The following is a 15,590-nucleotide window of genomic DNA, read 5'->3' on the forward strand; positions in this document are numbered from 1 at the left end:
CCTTGCGGTCACTGCAGCCGCCCGTCGGGAGCGTTTGTCCAAATTCGCAGTTCCCACTCCACTACCAACCACCGTCCCAATATATACGAACTATACATATACACATACATACGCTCCTGTGGGACGCTGTGGGGCAATAGACCTCCTTCCAGGTTCAGAACAATTGTGGGTCAACATGTGCCAAGTCTCGTTCGCCTCGTCCAACTGGCCGTCTCACCTGTCTCACTTCCATGGCCGCGTAGATCTCAACACATCACACATTTCTATACTACTTGAATCGTTTGCGGTTCACTCAAAAGGCAGAAGAAGGGGCTTAAGGAACTGCTGGAATACAAAACTTGGAATACGCTCTCTTTCTACTTTGACGAGGCGTGGCTGGAAGCTCCGCAATGGCAGACCCCAACCGACCTGCTCCCGGTCGGGTCTTTATCCCACCTCGGCGCAACGTTCCAGCTCGTGCGTCAACGTCCAGCTCCCGAGAAAACAGCTATTCCGGAGATTATGGAAGCGGGACCCCCGTCAGTGCTCCATTGATGAATACTAGCGGCGGTGCACCGCCATTGCCAGGCCGCGCCGCTACATACAATCCTTCCGGACCTCACATACCACAAAGAGCTCCATCCGGCTCAGGGCCTAGCATCCCATCTCGCTCTGCGTCCGCCCAAGGGCTGCCAGAGCGGACAGCCAGCATCGCCAACAGGAACTCTTTCATGCCGCCACCTCGCAGAGTAACGGCAAATTCTCAAACGCAGGATGCCCAGCGATACGCCGCACAACAGACAACATCGCCACAGCTCTCATATGAGCAACAACCGCCCCTACAATTGATGCCTGGACTGTCAATGGGATATCCCGGCGGGCCGGAACCACAGCCCGGCTATCCGCAACCTCTAGCGTTTCCATCTCCCGATGGCATGGGGCAGCGACCGGTAGCCGGATTCAGTCAAGCACCCGTACCGCAGCAATATGCAATGGCATATGCCCCACCTTACTCTGCTCCCAATACGAACCCCTATGGTCAACCTTCCGAGCTATTTCCCGAACCAGCACCAATCTTGGAAAACTTCATAACAACGGAGAGTCGGCGACCACAGTCACTCTATTCTGAATCGAATCGACTAAACACTGTGCAACAACATAGGCTCTCCCTCTCTGAGATTAGTCCCGTCTCGTTTGGTGAGGGATCGCAGCCTGATTTGCAACGCACTTCTACCGAGAACTCTTTGAACATCCCTCCACGGTCGGGGGGCTTCACCATACCATTGCGGAATGCGTCCGTCAACCGTCCCAACATTGATACCCTGCTGGACGAAGGAGCGACCGCATTTGCGCTGCCGAGGCACAACGTTGATGAGGCGCTTGGAAAGTGGCGCCAGGCGAGAGAGCTCGCTTTGAGGGAAAACGATATGCTCAGAGAAGCAAAGGCGTTGTCGAACATTGGGTGTGCGTTGAGGAATCTTGGGCGATTGAGGGAGAGTCTGGACGAGTTGCGGCAAGCGTGGGATATATCCACGCGTTATGTCGAAGAACATGCCCGCACAACAAACTCCTTGTGGCTGCAGCTGGTCATGCGGCATGCGGACATCGACTCCGATGTGGAGGAGGATGACCCAATTCCGGTGCTAACGTCTGACAACGCCGCGAACGGAGAAAGCCATGATCCATCACAGGGCCCGCCAATCGTGGTGTGGTTCCTTCAGTTGACTACCAACCTGGGCAATGCCCACTACTGTCTGGGACAGTACCAGGAGGCGATCCAATATCACGACATGTGCAAGAGATTAGCAGAGGCGGTGCTGGAGGAATACCCGCTTCCTCCGCAGTTCACTCTGGGGACTTTGCAGCGAACGAACATCTCTACGGCTTCCTTGAAGTCAGCGGCTGGTAGAGAGGAGGGAGATTCCGAGAGTAATCGTGGAAGTACTGGGGAATTAGGCCCCTCCACCAAAACCAAGATCAAGCTGTCGTACCTGCACCGTCAAACACTCATCGCCGAGACACGTTCGCTCACGCATTTGGGTCTTTGTTATCAACAGCTCGGTCTGGATGACGAAGCTCTGTCGACGCACAAGCAAGCGGAGACGATCGTATCGTTCTACTCTGCCCGTCTTCTTCTGAACACCACATCGACCCGCCGAGCCTCCCTGTCCAATCCGAACGATATCTTCACAGCTGTATCTTCCGCGGAAGCTGGAATTGTCGCCAACTTGGGAACGGCCCATCATGCGAAAGGCCACATCCACACAGCGACGGATTACCACAGCCGGGCGGCCAAGCTGTTCTCCAACATCGGCGATCAACTCGGAAAGGCGAAGCAAGATGCCAACCTTGGGTGTCTGTCCATCGAGGTGGGCAAGCTGGTGAACAACCTCCAGTGGGCTCATGAGGTGAACCTGGCGCACCAGAGAAATCCCGCAAATCTAGTAGCAAAGTTGAACACATGTCGTCAGTTCTGGGGCCCCCCAAGACTGGAGACGATCAATTGGGGAGTTGGAGCGCCGGACGAGGATGCACCTGAGATCTTGGGACAACCCCTGTTCGATGAAGGGATCTTGGCTCTTTATGAGATTGAGAAAGTGTTTCGACGGAAGCAAGACTGGCTTGGTCGGGACTTCGTTTGGGCGAATCTAGGTAAGAGCTTTTTTGTTTTTCTGTGTCATGAAGTGCAAGACTCCTGAGTACCTTCTTTTCCTATAGCTGTGGGTTATGTTCTCCTGCACCAGCCATACTTGGCATTGTACTACTTATCGCGGTTGGCGCCGGAGGTGCCCGCTGATGGCACAAACCCAACAACGGGGCTCTTCAGTCCCGATGCCAGCAATGCGTACGGCACGAAAGCGATATCCCCATTCCTGTACCCCCATGTCTATTTCACCTTGACCCAAGCCCTCTTCCTCCTCACACGGCTAATGCAAGCCACTCCCGGACGGCCGCTGTTCCCTCAACCAGGCGACGGCTATCTCGACCACGGAACGGGATTGCCAGTCATGGATCCCGAGCCGGTCTCGCGATTCTTGAAGGCGATGCATCTGGAGAAACTCACCCCCGACACGATAAATGACGAGAAAGTCATGGAGCTTTTGGTAAACTGCCGAGAGGTCCTTGATGGGATTGTCGGTGCGCGCACGCAGGCTACAGCCACGATGATGTTTGCCCTCTCGGGCAGCGGCAGCACGGTCGGATTGGACGCAATTAGGCAGAAGAGTGTTTTGACGACCGCGACGTGTGCCAAAATGGGGTATTTGTTGGCGGATGGGCCGGTCGATGTGCCAGAGGTGTTCAAGAGGCTGTACGTAGACGACGGGAATCGCGCCTTGAGCAGATGCGCGAAGGAAATACTGGGCAAGGCAGGGCTGTCTCCGAGCTTTGGCGAACCGATTGCCACGCAAGCGTGGGACGGCAGCTCACCGTCTGGGCCTCCCATTGACGGACCCGTCACACCTTTCTTGGCCATCAGCGACAGAATCTTATCGGCGCCTCGGAATGCAATCGAGACCGACTCGGTGAAATCGCAGTCTACGTCATCTCGATCATCGCTTTATGTTGGAGGAGGGGCTATCGCAGCCGACTCCTTGGAGGGGCAACCGGCAGTTCTCGGCACTCTCCTCGGGATCACGGCCGACCTGATATCATTCGCCGTGTCCAATCGGTCAAAAACTCAAGGCACAAGCCTGGATCTCCCCTCCCTTCTGGGCTGCCCACCTGAAATCGACATCTTCGAGACACGCAAACGGCTCCTCCACGCCGCAATGCATGTCTACGGCTCCGCCATCGGTTTATGTCCCGCCTGCGCCGAGAAATTGATACCCGCGGTGGAGCAAGCCCGAGCGCCCATTGAGGGCGAAACCCCGCAAGACGAGTTTCACGAAGGCGCTGATATCGTCTTTGTCAAAATGTCGGAGCGTGATAAGCGCGACCCCAACTTTGCGCCGACGGGGCATAGCAGTCCGGCGATCGTTTACCCGTGTCGCCATTATAGTTGGCCCAAGTAAAGACACGCTCTGTCGATTCCCTCTCGCTTCACTGGGTTTTGTCGTTTATATCGTAGCTTTGTAATTTACACACACGGTGTTTTGGGCCTTGCCCGTCACGCGTCGCAGTGTTCTTCCAATCGTAGTTTCCTCCCTCATCCCCCTTTTTTTGGATTGTAAATGTGTTGTTCCACCCAATTCGTATCTCCACTCTTCCCTCAATCATTCCGTATACTTCACGTCGCCCCCCTGCTCTTATTCATACAATTGTACATTTCGTTAAGCTATAACATGCGCGCCCATGGCATTACGGCCTATGTACTTCAAATCAGGAGAGCATAGAATCCCAAAGCGAGTGCCCATACTCAAGTTTGACAGCATTTCAACAGAATTAATGTTATCCGGAGGCGGCCACACTCACCGACCTCCTCCAGCTTTCAGCGTGGCCCATCGACATTGCGCGACAAAGTCCGGAATTACTGTACTTGGTGGATAAATACGTTCGACACTCACGAAGTCAACCTCAAAGCTTCTTGATGAGATCGGGAAGGAGAGGGATCGACGACTCATTCACAGCAAGTTATACGAACGGATTCCGGGTCGCCAGCTGGGCTGGGACAGGAGGTTGTGGCAAAGTATATGAGCAGAGGAGGCTGAGCGGTGGCCCAAATCATGAAATTACGAAATATGCATTACTGTGTGTCTATATGAGCGCCTATCACCTATATCCTCGGGGCCGTGGCATCGTACTTCACGACAGCCTCCGCCAGCTTCTCTCCGAATTCTTGGGCTGAGGTGAACCCTTGTGCGGAAACTACCTCCTTATCTATCACGACCTTGGTGCCCATGGGGATGGGATTGACTTCGACGATGGCGCCGGCCTTCTCGAGTTCGGATTGCACCTTGAACTTGAGGGCGGAGCGGAACATGACCTCGTTCATCGACTCCTCGCGGTCGCTGTAGCATGAGACTTTGTAGCCGGCGTACAGGAAGGGACCGACGGTGCGGGTGGAGAGGAGAGCGATGGGGCCGTGGCAGAGGGTACCTAGAAAGAACAGCCATGTGTGATGAATTTCAATCCTTACAAAGCTGCCCAAGCGCGGCGAGGCCGATGACTCTGTAACTCACCAGTAGGCTTCGACCTGTCGTGGAAGTGCTTCAAGATCCGTCCAAGGTCCTTGTCGTCATGCAGATCCTGCATCGGTGCATGTCCACCGGGGATCAAAATACCCTTGAACGTCTCCAGATCCGCATCCGTGATGTCCGCCAACTTGAACGGCTGGCTCAACCTAGCCTCGTTCTTCAGCTTCTCCACGAACGCCTGCTCCCGGTTGCGCTCGAGGAAGTTGAATAGGAAAACGGGGAGAGATTCGGAGAGGGGGTCGGCTGATGGTGCGTTTCCCTTGGGGTTGGCGAAGACTGGTGCGTAACCCGCGTCTAGCAATTTGATGACGGGCTTGACGAGCTCAGGAAGGAAGAAGCCGGTGGGTTGGTCTTTGTTGTTGGCGAGGGTGATGTGGTCTTCACTGGAGAGGACAACGAGGACCTTCCCCTTGATGGGCTGGGCGGAAATTGGGACGGATTGGACGGAGGACATTTTTTGCGTTTGGTGGGTTGGGATTAATTTGATTAGAGTGTGGTTTTCGGTGCAGATTGATGAGCTTGAAAAGGTACGTTGAGTTGTTGGTGAAGCAGCCGGACCGGTAGAAGCCAGTGCCCTTTTTATACCTTTTTCACGAGCGACTCGGAACGAGTCACTGTCTGGTCCGGCGGCGCTCTCGGAGCTCCCGCTGCACATGCACATGCATCATATCGCCACAAATTACAAAACGTAGAACAGCCTTCCACCTCATGCTGACACCACCAGTGTTGGGATCGTTGATCAATGCGGCTGCCGGCAATGGGCATCATCCATCGCGGGGTTCCATCAGACTCCGGCGTCCGCCCAACGTCTTTCTGTGATGATGATGAGAGACGCCGAACTGGACAGTGGTTTGAGGCTTGGAAGCGCAATGATGTAATGACGGCATAGCGGATAACGTCAAAGTCTCAATTGACGGGAGCCTGAGACGCGCCATTTGTACCCCGTCAGCAAAGCCACTTGACGCTCGACCATGCAAGCTGATGCACCCGTTAGTGAGTCTGGAAAGCGAAATCAAGTCTGTATCGTGCAGTTCGTGTATCTACCAGCCATAGTCAGCTTTCTATTCTCCGGCTGTCCGTGTGGACGTCTAATGGAGGGGTATGGAACTGGCCATCTACGACGACTACCTACTTGCATCGGCACGTCGGTAGCAGAGCACAATGTAGATCACATTGTCATCGCTACGATAATCCTCTGAGTGTGTCAAACGGAATAATGCACTATCTCCGACTGTTGAAGAGGACGATGCGACACCATGGTTGATGCGTCCGTCCGATAAGTAGCTGTCCACATCCACCCCGAACTCCTTGGGGTTGTGTCCCATCGCACTCAAAAACGCCGCCAACTCGGCATTGAATCTTTGTCTCCTAGGCACCACGCACCAGAATCTCCCATGAGGTTCGTAGCTCAGATACCGATCGACGACCGCAGGTATCAGCGTTACTGCATTGTCGTACGCCACGTCTGATGCGATAACATAATCAAACGTGGCGCGCTTCGAGTCTCCCGTCTGTATCGAGTCATCCAGATCCTCCGTATCTGGCCAAGAATGCATCGCTCCATCCCGCCAGTCCAACATGCTAACATCTACGACATCGTCCAGATTGTTTGCTCGCGCATTGTACACCAAAGTATCCAGAACCGCAGGGTTGTAGTCGGTTAGCGTCATGTGGAAGGAATGCGACGATGGTGTAGAGTCCCGCCCTATTCGAGCGCATAGTAAGCCTGCCAGCCCCGTCCCGCTTCCTAGCTCTAGAATCGTTGTCTGCGCGAAGTTCGTCTTCTCTGGTGGAACCGATAATTTGATGGTGCCCTCGTCTAACAACCTGCACTCCAGACGAATTCAATGCACTTTCAGCAGATAGAATACTCTCGGAATGTGACGTTACGTACCTCGCGAGGACTACACCGGCACCCCAAGTTTGAAAGCCAATGTCGGCAACATCAGCCGTGGGTTCTCTAATAATGAGTTCACCTCCCAGCCCTGGAAACTTGTAGTTCTTGTCCAGAGCCTTCAACGCGGCACGGCCGGCCAACATCGTTAGGGTGTCGGAAACCATGTCGACCAGCACTTCAGGGTCCTCTGCTTCTCCCTCCCCATCTCCTTGTTCTCCTGCGTCAAGAAGCCAAGTCAATGAACTGACAAGCCATTTCCCTGCAAACTTCTGCAACTGAGATATGGCGTGCTGCGCAACGTCGGGCGATACAGTTGGGTCAAGGATATATAAGCTGGCCAGCTGGTGCAACTGTCGGATCAGAAGAGGGGCATTGCCGGCGTTCCGCCTGTGCGTCGTGTGGAGGAGGGTAATAAGCGGGTCGACGGACTCATCGAGGTGCTCCTTGGTCCTTGGCGCAGATGACCCTGCAGGCTTGTCGAAAGTTGCTGTTTCGTCCGGTCCTCCCATCGCATAAGATGGCCCCACAGGTTGCGGCAATTGTGCCTCTGTCCCAGCACGTCGAGCGAGGGATGTTTTTTTTTACACGTGAAGGAAGCCCGTGGCAGATGCACAAGCCGTGCCTTCCCTCCCCCTTTCCACAGGTACTGTACCAGGTGCAGTATATATATATATATGCAATATATCAGCCGCCGCCTCCTCCGCGCGCTATGGCTCTGCACTCACCATGGTCAAGACAGGGTCAAGATCAACGTTTTTGTCCAGGTTTTTGTCGGAGCGGCAGCTGTGGCTTAGACGTGTTGAATGGTTTGTCACTTTTTCACTACTTTTTCCCATTGAAGGTGTTTTGACAATTCCGCAGGTGGCAGTCGCATCCCGTATAACGGACCAGTACATATACGACAGTAGGCCTGTCAGCACGACTATCTGTGGTACTCCCTCACTAAACTAGGACTGAATAGTGACCATGTGTAGCGTAGAGGAAGATATCCAACTCGAAGCTCGTAAGTTTCGTCTGCACGACGGACATATCGACGGTTTCTTAGCTGCTCAGTTACTTATCGACCCACTTATGATTCAGAACTAAAACCGCAAAGCGGGCGAAGGCTTCTTGTGGAGGGCAAATGTCACAAGTGCAAAATAGAGCCGCCAGTGGTAGACACAAAGGGTGTTCATTACTGCAGGTCGGTCCCTTCCATTGCCGTTTGCGGCGCATGGCATAGCATCGTACTGACCGAATTGGTCTATAGGAACTGTTTTATTGAAAGCGTCCTGTATAGATTCAGGATAAATATCATGAAATCCTCCAAAGGCCCGGACGGAATGAAAGTGTTGATTGCATTTTCTGGAGGACCTTCGTCAAGGTATTTTTAACCCAACCATGCATGCGATACAAAGAGGTGTCTTCCGCCACAGTGGATTACAAGATCCTAATGGCCGCTTGTAGACTTGTGATTGAGGGATTCAAGCGATTCCATACACTGGACTCTGAAAACAGCCGAAAGAAACGGAAGTTCTCGGAAATCGTCATATGCCATGTGGATCAGTCTTCTGTATTTGGCAAAGTAGTTGATGCGAAGGAGGCGGGCATCGAGAACCTTGTCAAATCATCAGGGTTCACGTACATCCGCGTACCAATCGAAAATGTATTCGCGGGGCCGGATGGGGTTGATCCTGGCTTTTTGGCTGCTTCGGGAGCAGACGCAAATGGTGAGTCCTAGTGCATTTGGCTGTTCTTCTCGGGCCCGTCCTCAATAGTGCCTCGCTTTTGTCAGACGCGAATGCGCATCGGATGAACATGGCTTACATCGCAAACTCGAATTTGACGCCCGCCGAAAGATTACGACAATGTTTCAACAGCCTCGGAAAACTGACAGCAAAGGAGGACATGCTACAGACTTTGACGATGAAGGCGGTGCTGGACACCGCAAGGGCGCATGGTTGCTCATTGGCGGCGCTTGGGGACAATGCTACGCGGTTAGCCGTTAAAGTTGTCTCTTTGACAAGCAAAGGAAATGGCTTCAGTTTGCCCTTGGAGATGGCGGTCGCGTCGAAGTGGCATAAAGGTGACAAACACTGCTGCAATCGATTTGCATGAAAAATTCGTTGCTTAACGCTCCTATTGCCTCCCAGATATTACCGTAATCAAGCCACTACGCGACGTACTAGCTAAAGAGGTCGTTCTGTTCAACAAATACGAGAATCTGGACTACGCTGTTGTCCGAGACTTCACCACGGGGATGCCGGCGAAGGCCAGTATCGACCGCCTGACCGAAGCATTCGTCATCGGACTGCAGAACGACTTCCCAATGACGGTCCCTACGGTTGTTCGGACGGGCGAGAAAGTTTCATCCGAGTACTTGCTGGAGGACACTACGGTCTGTCCACTATGTCAAGGGTAGGTGTTGGTGCTCACTGTACCACCGTGATTGGCTGGGTCCTCATCCTATCAATAATGAACGGTAGACCTGTACAATACGCATCGAAGGACTGGCGGGCAAATCACACTGTTGCCGTTATTCCCACCTCGGAACCCTCGTCGACAGCGGAGTTACCGAACGCTTTCGCGAAAATGAATGTTGGAAGCTCTCCTCATGCGAACGACTGCACACAATCCTCGTGCTGCGCCTCGTGTCCTGAGACCTCTGGCGGATGCTGCTCGTCAAAGCAACCGAATTCATCAGTAATCGACATATCCCAGCATATCTGCTACGCCTGCCAGAATCTTTGCCAGGACGCGAAGGACGCCGCCGTCGCAGCAACGCAGAAGCGTCTACCGCGCAATGGCGCACAGCAGAACGGGGATTCACCAGCAGAGACAAAGGCAAACGCCGACCTTCGGCTCATACTGCCGCCTTATGTGGCTCACGAGGTCACGAAACGAGTCGGCAGAGATTGGATGCGAGATCAGATTGCTGATTTCTTGGTGGTTGATGACGGTGCTGACGAGACGGAGTAACTTCTGCCCCTGGCTGTTGTTTTTCTCACGGCGGAGAGCTAGTCATTTTTGGTATATCGAGTTCTAGGTCGTTCTGGGTCGTTCGGGGTCGTCGTAGATACGAGGGTAAACATGTAGGGAGTAGTTATAGACTACGATTCGGCAATTTGAGAAGATGGCGGTGCACCAGAGTAGCTCAGGAAGCTGCATAGGAAGAACTTGGCACTCAGGGACAGTTGGGAGTTGCGGGCTCGAAGTTGTTGCAGAAGTGCCGAGAGCAACAACTCGATCTCGCACCCACATGAAGATTGATATCACCTTCCTCTATTTTGCAAAAGTCTATGTACATATCCTATACACCCAATATGGAGTGGATTCTAATCTGCAAATCAATATATTACTTTGCCTTTGGCTTCGCGGACACCTTTTCCCAAAATTCGTCATTTGACGTTGATTGCCGCTTTTCCTCGTCTTCTACTTTCTTCTTGAGATACTGCGTCTGAAGGTCTTTTACGCGCAACAGACTGAAGTGCTGAACCTAGAGAAGTACAAGAAGCAGGTTGTTGTGTGAGACCAAGTCATACAATCAGAAGCATTATTGCTTTACTATTGCCTGTATTGGTTCTTACGACTCACCCAACTTGCTAAACACTCCTTGTCAAACTCGGCCTTGGCAGCCTTGCAAGCAAAGAGTTTTTGCTTTGCTTCCTTTGACAGTTTCCGATCCTTTTCGCTGGCAATAGTGAGTCGCTGCGGATCTAGTGCTATTATCTCTTCGTGTGTCTGAGGTGCCAGGCCATGCAGGTACAGATTGTGCGCGTCCAAGCAGGCGAAATATGCGTCTCGGGCCTGCCAGCAACGAGAGCGTGCGGATCGTGATGGTGGGACAGAGCCCAGTTTTGGCTGTTCAGCAGGCATTGCGGGTAAACTGCAGGGTGTGTTATGTGTCTATTGCTGCTGGAGCACGAAGTTGAACCAGAGTCTCCAGAGTTGAACCCAGAATTTCGAAGGCGAGGCGAAAAACGCAGACGGGCAGAGCTTTGTCGAGTTTCATCACTTCTCAAGAGGCCCTCTTTCACCGCTTTGGTTCAAACAATCTCCCCCCTCACGAATAACCGACAGCATCAGAACAGATATTTGTGAAGCAAGGAGACGATCGAAAAGATAGGTCCGGTAGAATGAAGCGGAAGGCGCCGACATCATCTGCAGACGACGTGGAGGCTCCGGTCAGGAGGAAGTCTGCCCGACTCACAGGCTCGACGGCACCAGTTGCATCTGCGACGCAATCTTCAACACCAAGTAAAACTGCCACTCAAACCAAGCTGTCATTTTCTCCGCCAAAGCCAACGCTAGCCTCCGTTTCCGCTGAGTCAACAATGGTGGCCGTAGCGTCGGCCGTTCGGACCATATCGGCGAGACAAGCCACGTATCTCCGGTTAGTGTCAAATCACCTTATCGAAAGCAAATTATCACCGACGGCTACTTCAGCCGTCTTCATTACGAAAAAGTTGTTTGGCGTCCAGGCGCAGGAGGCATTGTCTGGTTTCATGTCCATACATAGCCGGTTCGCGAGACGACCGACAAAAGAAAGCCCGCCCACAACGGGCTGTGTTTCGCTAGAAGTAGAAAGTGCCAGCACGCTCACAGCGCTCCAATCCCTGGTCCTCTCCGAAAAAACGCCGCTGGTCCGCATCTGGGCCCAGCGATGCACCTTACATCTCTTCGCGTACGATGATTGGCACATCGTTTCATCTGCCTTCAAGGCAAAGATCTTTGCGACCCGCACCAACTCGATTCGTTTGGGCAACGTTACGGGGAAAGATTCCTCAGCGCAATTCATCAAAGCGCAGAAAGCGGTGAAGGAGAAGCTGGAGAGGGGGGAGAACGTGACCAGGAAAACGGTGGAGGAGATGGGATTTGATGGGGCGTTGAGTTACAGCTTGTTCATGTGCGCGACGCTACTGAGGCAGGGTTCGAAAGCCGAGGTTAATGCAGGAGCGGCTGCTGAGCTCAAGCCGCGATATATACCAGAAGGCGAGGAGGAACCGCATGTGGAGATGGCCAAGGATGCTGCTTTGAAAGAGATTGCGCGACGGTATTTCGAAGCGCATGGGCCCGCTCAAGAGATCGATTTTAGGTATCATTATGACTTGCCGGCTGGGGATTCCAAACCTGCGGTCAAGCATCTAATCGACCAAGGGCTAATACAGTCAGTCGTCGTCACACCACGTACGCCGCCGCCTCCTTCCGCAGCCAAGTTGAAGGCGAAAAGTGCTGGCCAGCCCACACCGCACTACATCTCCACTACAGCGCACAATATGTACCTTGCACCCATAGCCGCACCGCCGCTCCCTGCCCATCCCCATATTCCCACATTACTCCTCTCCCGCTTCGACCCAGCATTGCTCGCCCACAAGGACAAATCCATCTGGGTCGATGACGACCGAAAGTACCTAGTATGGACCAAGAACGGGTTGATTAACGGCACGGTGTTTGTGGACGGGCGCGTGCAGGGTACGTGGAAGGTGAAATACCTCGAGGGCGAGGGTGGCGGGGTGGGCGGTGTGAGGATTGTTGTGGAGATGTTTGAGGGTGTTGAAGTTGGGGATGAGGTCAAGCGCGATATTGAGGAGGAGGCGGAGAGAGTGAGAGCGTTTTTGGACGCGCCGAAGGTTGTGGTCGGGTATGATTAGAGATTAACGCGCGTGGGAGAAAGGAGTGAGACGCTTCAAGCATTGATACTGGTCTCGACGAGCAACCTGACGGGGCGCTGGTCGCTCTCACAAATGAGAGGTGCCGCGACGGTGGGAGAAAACCGAGGGTCGCACGTTTATGGATGGAACCACTGATTGGAAGTGTGACCAGTGAAAGTACAATATCCAACCTTAGACGTTGCATTCCCGAAATGGATCTGAAGAGTGATTGTTGATATATGTACATGCTATGCAAAACTATTCTACTTGTGACCCAATTCCTGAGGTCCCAAAAATCGCCATCATTAGCCACAACGTCAATCATAAAGACGGCGATGGGTGACGCTTCACCTTCAATGCGCTCTCTATCGCGTGCAAAGTTTTGTCCAGGTGACCGTTCTCCGCCTCATTTACAGCGCTCACGTTCATCTGTGTTCGCGATGGGTTAAACGCAGTCAGCTTCGATCCGACATGCGTGTGTGTGTGAGAAGGCACAGATACGTACATGTCCAATACGGAAATACTTCGCGGCGTGTTCCGGATGCAGGCCTCCAGCGACAACGACGCCAGCGGCGCCGATCTTCTGCAGAAGCTCAGGACCTTTGATGCCGTCTGGGTAGTAAACAGCGCTCAGCGTGTTAGCGGCGATATCTCTGCTATGTGGAACCTGGAAATAACGTCTTGTTAGATACTCTGTCGTGCCTTCTGCTCTCACGTAAGAGACCCCATAAGCTCACCAACTTGAGACCCCACTTCTCCAACGCATCCTTGACCTTCTTCGACGCCTCCCTGTGCTTGGCAAATCGGGTTTCCATTCCCTGATCCACCAATTGCTTCAGACTCGTGTGAAGGGCCAGGATGAGTTGCACGCTGGGAGTGGCAAAGTAGGAGGGCTTCCGGGCCTCGTACTGCTTCATGATTGGGAGCCACTTCTTGAATGACCCAAAGTACGTTCTGGGCTCAGCTTTTCGGTTCGCCGCAACTTCCAGAGCACGCTGGCTCACAACCATGATGGCCAACCCCGGTGGGGTTCCGAGCGCTTTCTGACTGGCGGTCATGACAACATCCAAGCCCCACTCCTCTTGACGGATTTCCTCCGCTCCCACAGAGCACACTCCATCCAGAGCAATCAAGGTGTCAGGCGACTTTTCCTTAACCATCTTTGCGATGCTCTTGATGTCAACAAACACGCTGGTCGACGTGTCCACGTGCGTGACGGTGATGAGCTTGTACTTTTTGGCCGTCAGCGCCTTTTCGATCTCCTCAAGGCTGGGACGAGCGCCAAAGGGAGCACGGACGTGGGTGACGTTCGCGCCGTAGACGCCCAAGCACTCTCCAAACCAGTCTCCAAAAACCCCGGTGTTGACGACGAGCACATTTTCCCCAGGTTCGACGAGGTTGGCGGCGGTGATGTCCCACGTGAGGGTGCCAGAACCCGCGATGATGAACGGCTGGCCGTTAGGAGCCAAGAAAACCTTACGGCACAGCTCAATGGTGCTTCCAAACGTCTCGATAAAGTTGGGCGAGACGTGGGAGGTAGCTGGCGCAGCCATTGCCGCGAGGACTGCCTCGTCAAACTCGACGGGACCTAATATCAAAGACGGACGTCAGTTAAGAGAAGACGTTCAACGTGATGGCATTCAACGGCTGCATACCTGGGATCATGCATAGCTTATGAGAACCAGGCATCTTCGTAGTAAATGATCTGATTGAAGTTCGAGCTGAAAGAAGCGTAATTTGCGATGGAGAGCGCTGAAGGATGCTAAGATACGGTGCTGCGTTGGACAAGTTGCGGACGAGTCGGACGGCAAGCATGAATTGCGGAGGGAATGTGGAGATCCGTGAGAAAACGCAAGAAAGTTATGGGCCTTCGCCACTCCACTCACTCCACGAAAGCTGCGTGAATCATCGAATTTTGACACACACTCCGACTCTTCCCGAGACGCTGGCTTTCAGGCTGGCTTTCAGGACTGTTCAGGAGGATCTGAAAATGTCTAAATGTCGCATATCCGAGGTTTCTACCAACTAATACGTACAGTGTAAAAGCTATCGACAAGCACGAGAACCAGCTGTATGGACGAGCCCTATCTTGAGTCGTTAGCTAATTCATGTTGCCAATGACTCCAGTTTCAAAGATGACAAAGATGACGATAATGAGGACGAATAGGAGGATGAAGGCGACGATCCGCTTAGTCTTCCTGGCACTCCTGACGCTTGTGGCGTCAGGCCTCGCAATGTTATGCTGTCGTGCCAGTTGACCCTTGTACCCGTTCTTTGCTTCTTCCTGGACCGTTTGGAACTCGCGAGCATTGAAGATGAGTTTCGCAGCAAGTCCATTTTGCTGCTTTGCGTGCATATGAGCAGTTGCTTGAGAGGATGCCGGAATCGCCGACACTTTGCTGACTTGAGCACGTTTCCAGCAACGCGCGGCTGTGAAGATTCTTTATGTCTCGGGTATGCTTTTCAATGCGCGCTAGCGTTACTGATTTTCACCAGAGAGAACAACGTGGGAAAGGCGGTGGCGATGATATTTCTCTACAGGTTGCCTCCCCTACCTCTCTCGAAACCTGGTCCAGAATTGACGTCGTGAGTGTCTTGACGGAACCTAACTCGACGTCCTCGGGGTCACCGGCGTAAGAAACGTGACGTTGCGAGTTGGGGAATTCAACTAGAGTTCCGCAAAAGCCCGACCTCCATCACACACACCTCAACGGCCGTCCAGCGCCATATCGTCTGCTTACACTCTCGTGTCGCGACTCTCAAATGCGTCTTGGAGGGCGAGTGCGACGGCGTGGACCTGGACATGATGGGGAGAGAACGGAAGGTGGCCCATCGCATTCATGTCCAGAAGCAAAATCTGTACGCGCGCCCATTCCACGGAAATGCCAGTCCGCCATCTGGTCCGCCGTCGTCCGCCACCCAAGCCATTTCAATCAAACATCGCCAGGG

General features: G+C 53.3%; 8 protein-coding genes across 8 annotated transcripts; 3 read left to right on the forward strand and 5 right to left on the reverse strand.

Annotated features, from left to right (window-relative positions):
• The first annotated feature begins 11 nt into the window (after window positions 1-11).
• Window positions 12-4,326, forward strand: EV422DRAFT_541267 (uncharacterized protein). Its single transcript, XM_053071193.1, has 3 exons — window positions 12-165; window positions 243-2,631; window positions 2,698-4,326. Exons 2-3 carry the CDS (start codon window positions 390-392, stop codon window positions 3,990-3,992), a joined length of 3,537 nt encoding a protein of 1,178 aa, XP_052922552.1. The 5' UTR covers window positions 12-165; window positions 243-389; the 3' UTR covers window positions 3,993-4,326.
• Window positions 4,327-4,653: 327 nt separating this feature from the next.
• EV422DRAFT_219658 (class I glutamine amidotransferase-like protein) lies at window positions 4,654-5,869 on the reverse strand. The gene is made up of 3 exons (XM_053065452.1): window positions 5,700-5,869; window positions 5,100-5,632; window positions 4,654-5,016 (listed from the first exon to the last, which is right to left on the reverse strand). The coding sequence occupies exons 2-3, from the start codon at window positions 5,566-5,568 to the stop codon at window positions 4,694-4,696; spliced, it is 792 nt and encodes a 263-aa protein (XP_052922553.1). The 5' UTR covers window positions 5,569-5,632; window positions 5,700-5,869; the 3' UTR covers window positions 4,654-4,693.
• A 579-nt stretch (window positions 5,870-6,448) lies between these two features.
• Window positions 6,449-7,310, reverse strand: EV422DRAFT_486386 (putative methyltransferase-domain-containing protein; the record flags this gene model as incomplete). The annotated part of the gene is made up of 2 exons (XM_053067388.1): window positions 6,449-6,900; window positions 6,986-7,310. Coding segments are annotated over 2 exons (777 nt in total), but the record flags the coding sequence as incomplete, so codon positions are not given.
• Window positions 7,311-7,823: 513 nt separating this feature from the next.
• EV422DRAFT_541273 (uncharacterized protein) lies at window positions 7,824-10,263 on the forward strand. The gene is made up of 7 exons (XM_053071194.1): window positions 7,824-8,014; window positions 8,092-8,194; window positions 8,261-8,374; window positions 8,458-8,720; window positions 8,786-9,076; window positions 9,144-9,408; window positions 9,477-10,263. Exons 1-7 carry the CDS (start codon window positions 7,978-7,980, stop codon window positions 9,967-9,969), a joined length of 1,566 nt encoding a protein of 521 aa, XP_052922555.1. The 5' UTR covers window positions 7,824-7,977; the 3' UTR covers window positions 9,970-10,263.
• Window positions 10,158-10,996, reverse strand: EV422DRAFT_219704 (uncharacterized protein). Its single transcript, XM_053065453.1, has 2 exons — window positions 10,585-10,996; window positions 10,158-10,486 (listed from the first exon to the last, which is right to left on the reverse strand). Exons 1-2 carry the CDS (start codon window positions 10,864-10,866, stop codon window positions 10,346-10,348), a joined length of 423 nt encoding a protein of 140 aa, XP_052922556.1. The 5' UTR covers window positions 10,867-10,996; the 3' UTR covers window positions 10,158-10,345.
• Window positions 10,997-12,772, forward strand: EV422DRAFT_219988 (winged helix DNA-binding domain-containing protein). Its single transcript, XM_053065457.1, has one exon. It carries the CDS (start codon window positions 11,127-11,129, stop codon window positions 12,639-12,641), a length of 1,515 nt encoding a protein of 504 aa, XP_052922557.1. The 5' UTR covers window positions 10,997-11,126; the 3' UTR covers window positions 12,642-12,772.
• Window positions 12,773-12,962: 190 nt separating this feature from the next.
• Window positions 12,963-14,330, reverse strand: EV422DRAFT_551434 (pyridoxal phosphate-dependent transferase; the record flags this gene model as incomplete). The annotated part of the gene is made up of 4 exons (XM_053071835.1): window positions 12,963-13,070; window positions 13,147-13,308; window positions 13,379-14,229; window positions 14,297-14,330. The coding sequence occupies 4 exons, from the start codon at window positions 14,328-14,330 to the stop codon at window positions 12,963-12,965; spliced, it is 1,155 nt and encodes a 384-aa protein (XP_052922558.1).
• A 412-nt stretch (window positions 14,331-14,742) lies between these two features.
• Window positions 14,743-14,997, reverse strand: EV422DRAFT_570634 (uncharacterized protein; the record flags this gene model as incomplete). Its single annotated transcript, XM_053072894.1, has 2 exons — window positions 14,743-14,848; window positions 14,909-14,997. The coding sequence occupies 2 exons, from the start codon at window positions 14,995-14,997 to the stop codon at window positions 14,743-14,745; spliced, it is 195 nt and encodes a 64-aa protein (XP_052922559.1).
• Window positions 14,998-15,590: the final 593 nt, after the last annotated feature.

Source organism: Fimicolochytrium jonesii (genome assembly GCF_025526975.1).
Source record: "Fimicolochytrium jonesii strain JEL569 chromosome Unknown EV422scaffold_27, whole genome shotgun sequence".
Classification (NCBI taxonomy): domain Eukaryota; kingdom Fungi; phylum Chytridiomycota; class Chytridiomycetes; order Spizellomycetales; family Powellomycetaceae; genus Fimicolochytrium; species Fimicolochytrium jonesii.

Coding starts and splice junctions, on each gene's coding strand:
- EV422DRAFT_541267 (XM_053071193.1), top strand. CDS start 390: ATGGCAGACCCCAACCGACCTGCTCCCGGTCGGGTCTTTATCCCACCT. Junction 2,632..2,697: donor CTTCGTTTGGGCGAATCTAG/GTAAGAGCTTTT, acceptor CTTTTCCTATAG/CTGTGGGTTATGTTCTCCTG.
- EV422DRAFT_219658 (XM_053065452.1), bottom strand. CDS start 5,568: ATGTCCTCCGTCCAATCCGTCCCAATTTCCGCCCAGCCCATCAAGGGG. Junction 5,017..5,099: donor CGACAGGTCGAAGCCTACTG/GTGAGTTACAGA, acceptor TGTTCTTTCTAG/GTACCCTCTGCCACGGCCCC.
- EV422DRAFT_541273 (XM_053071194.1), top strand. CDS start 7,978: ATGTGTAGCGTAGAGGAAGATATCCAACTCGAAGCTC. Junction 8,375..8,457: donor TCTGGAGGACCTTCGTCAAG/GTATTTTTAACC, acceptor GGCCGCTTGTAG/ACTTGTGATTGAGGGATTCA. Junction 9,409..9,476: donor GTCTGTCCACTATGTCAAGG/GTAGGTGTTGGT, acceptor AATGAACGGTAG/ACCTGTACAATACGCATCGA.
- EV422DRAFT_219704 (XM_053065453.1), bottom strand. CDS start 10,866: ATGCCTGCTGAACAGCCAAAACTGGGCTCTGTCCCACCATCACGATCC. Junction 10,487..10,584: donor AGGAGTGTTTAGCAAGTTGG/GTGAGTCGTAAG, acceptor GTACTTCTCTAG/GTTCAGCACTTCAGTCTGTT.
- EV422DRAFT_219988 (XM_053065457.1), top strand. CDS start 11,127: ATGAAGCGGAAGGCGCCGACATCATCTGCAGACGACGTGGAGGCTCCG.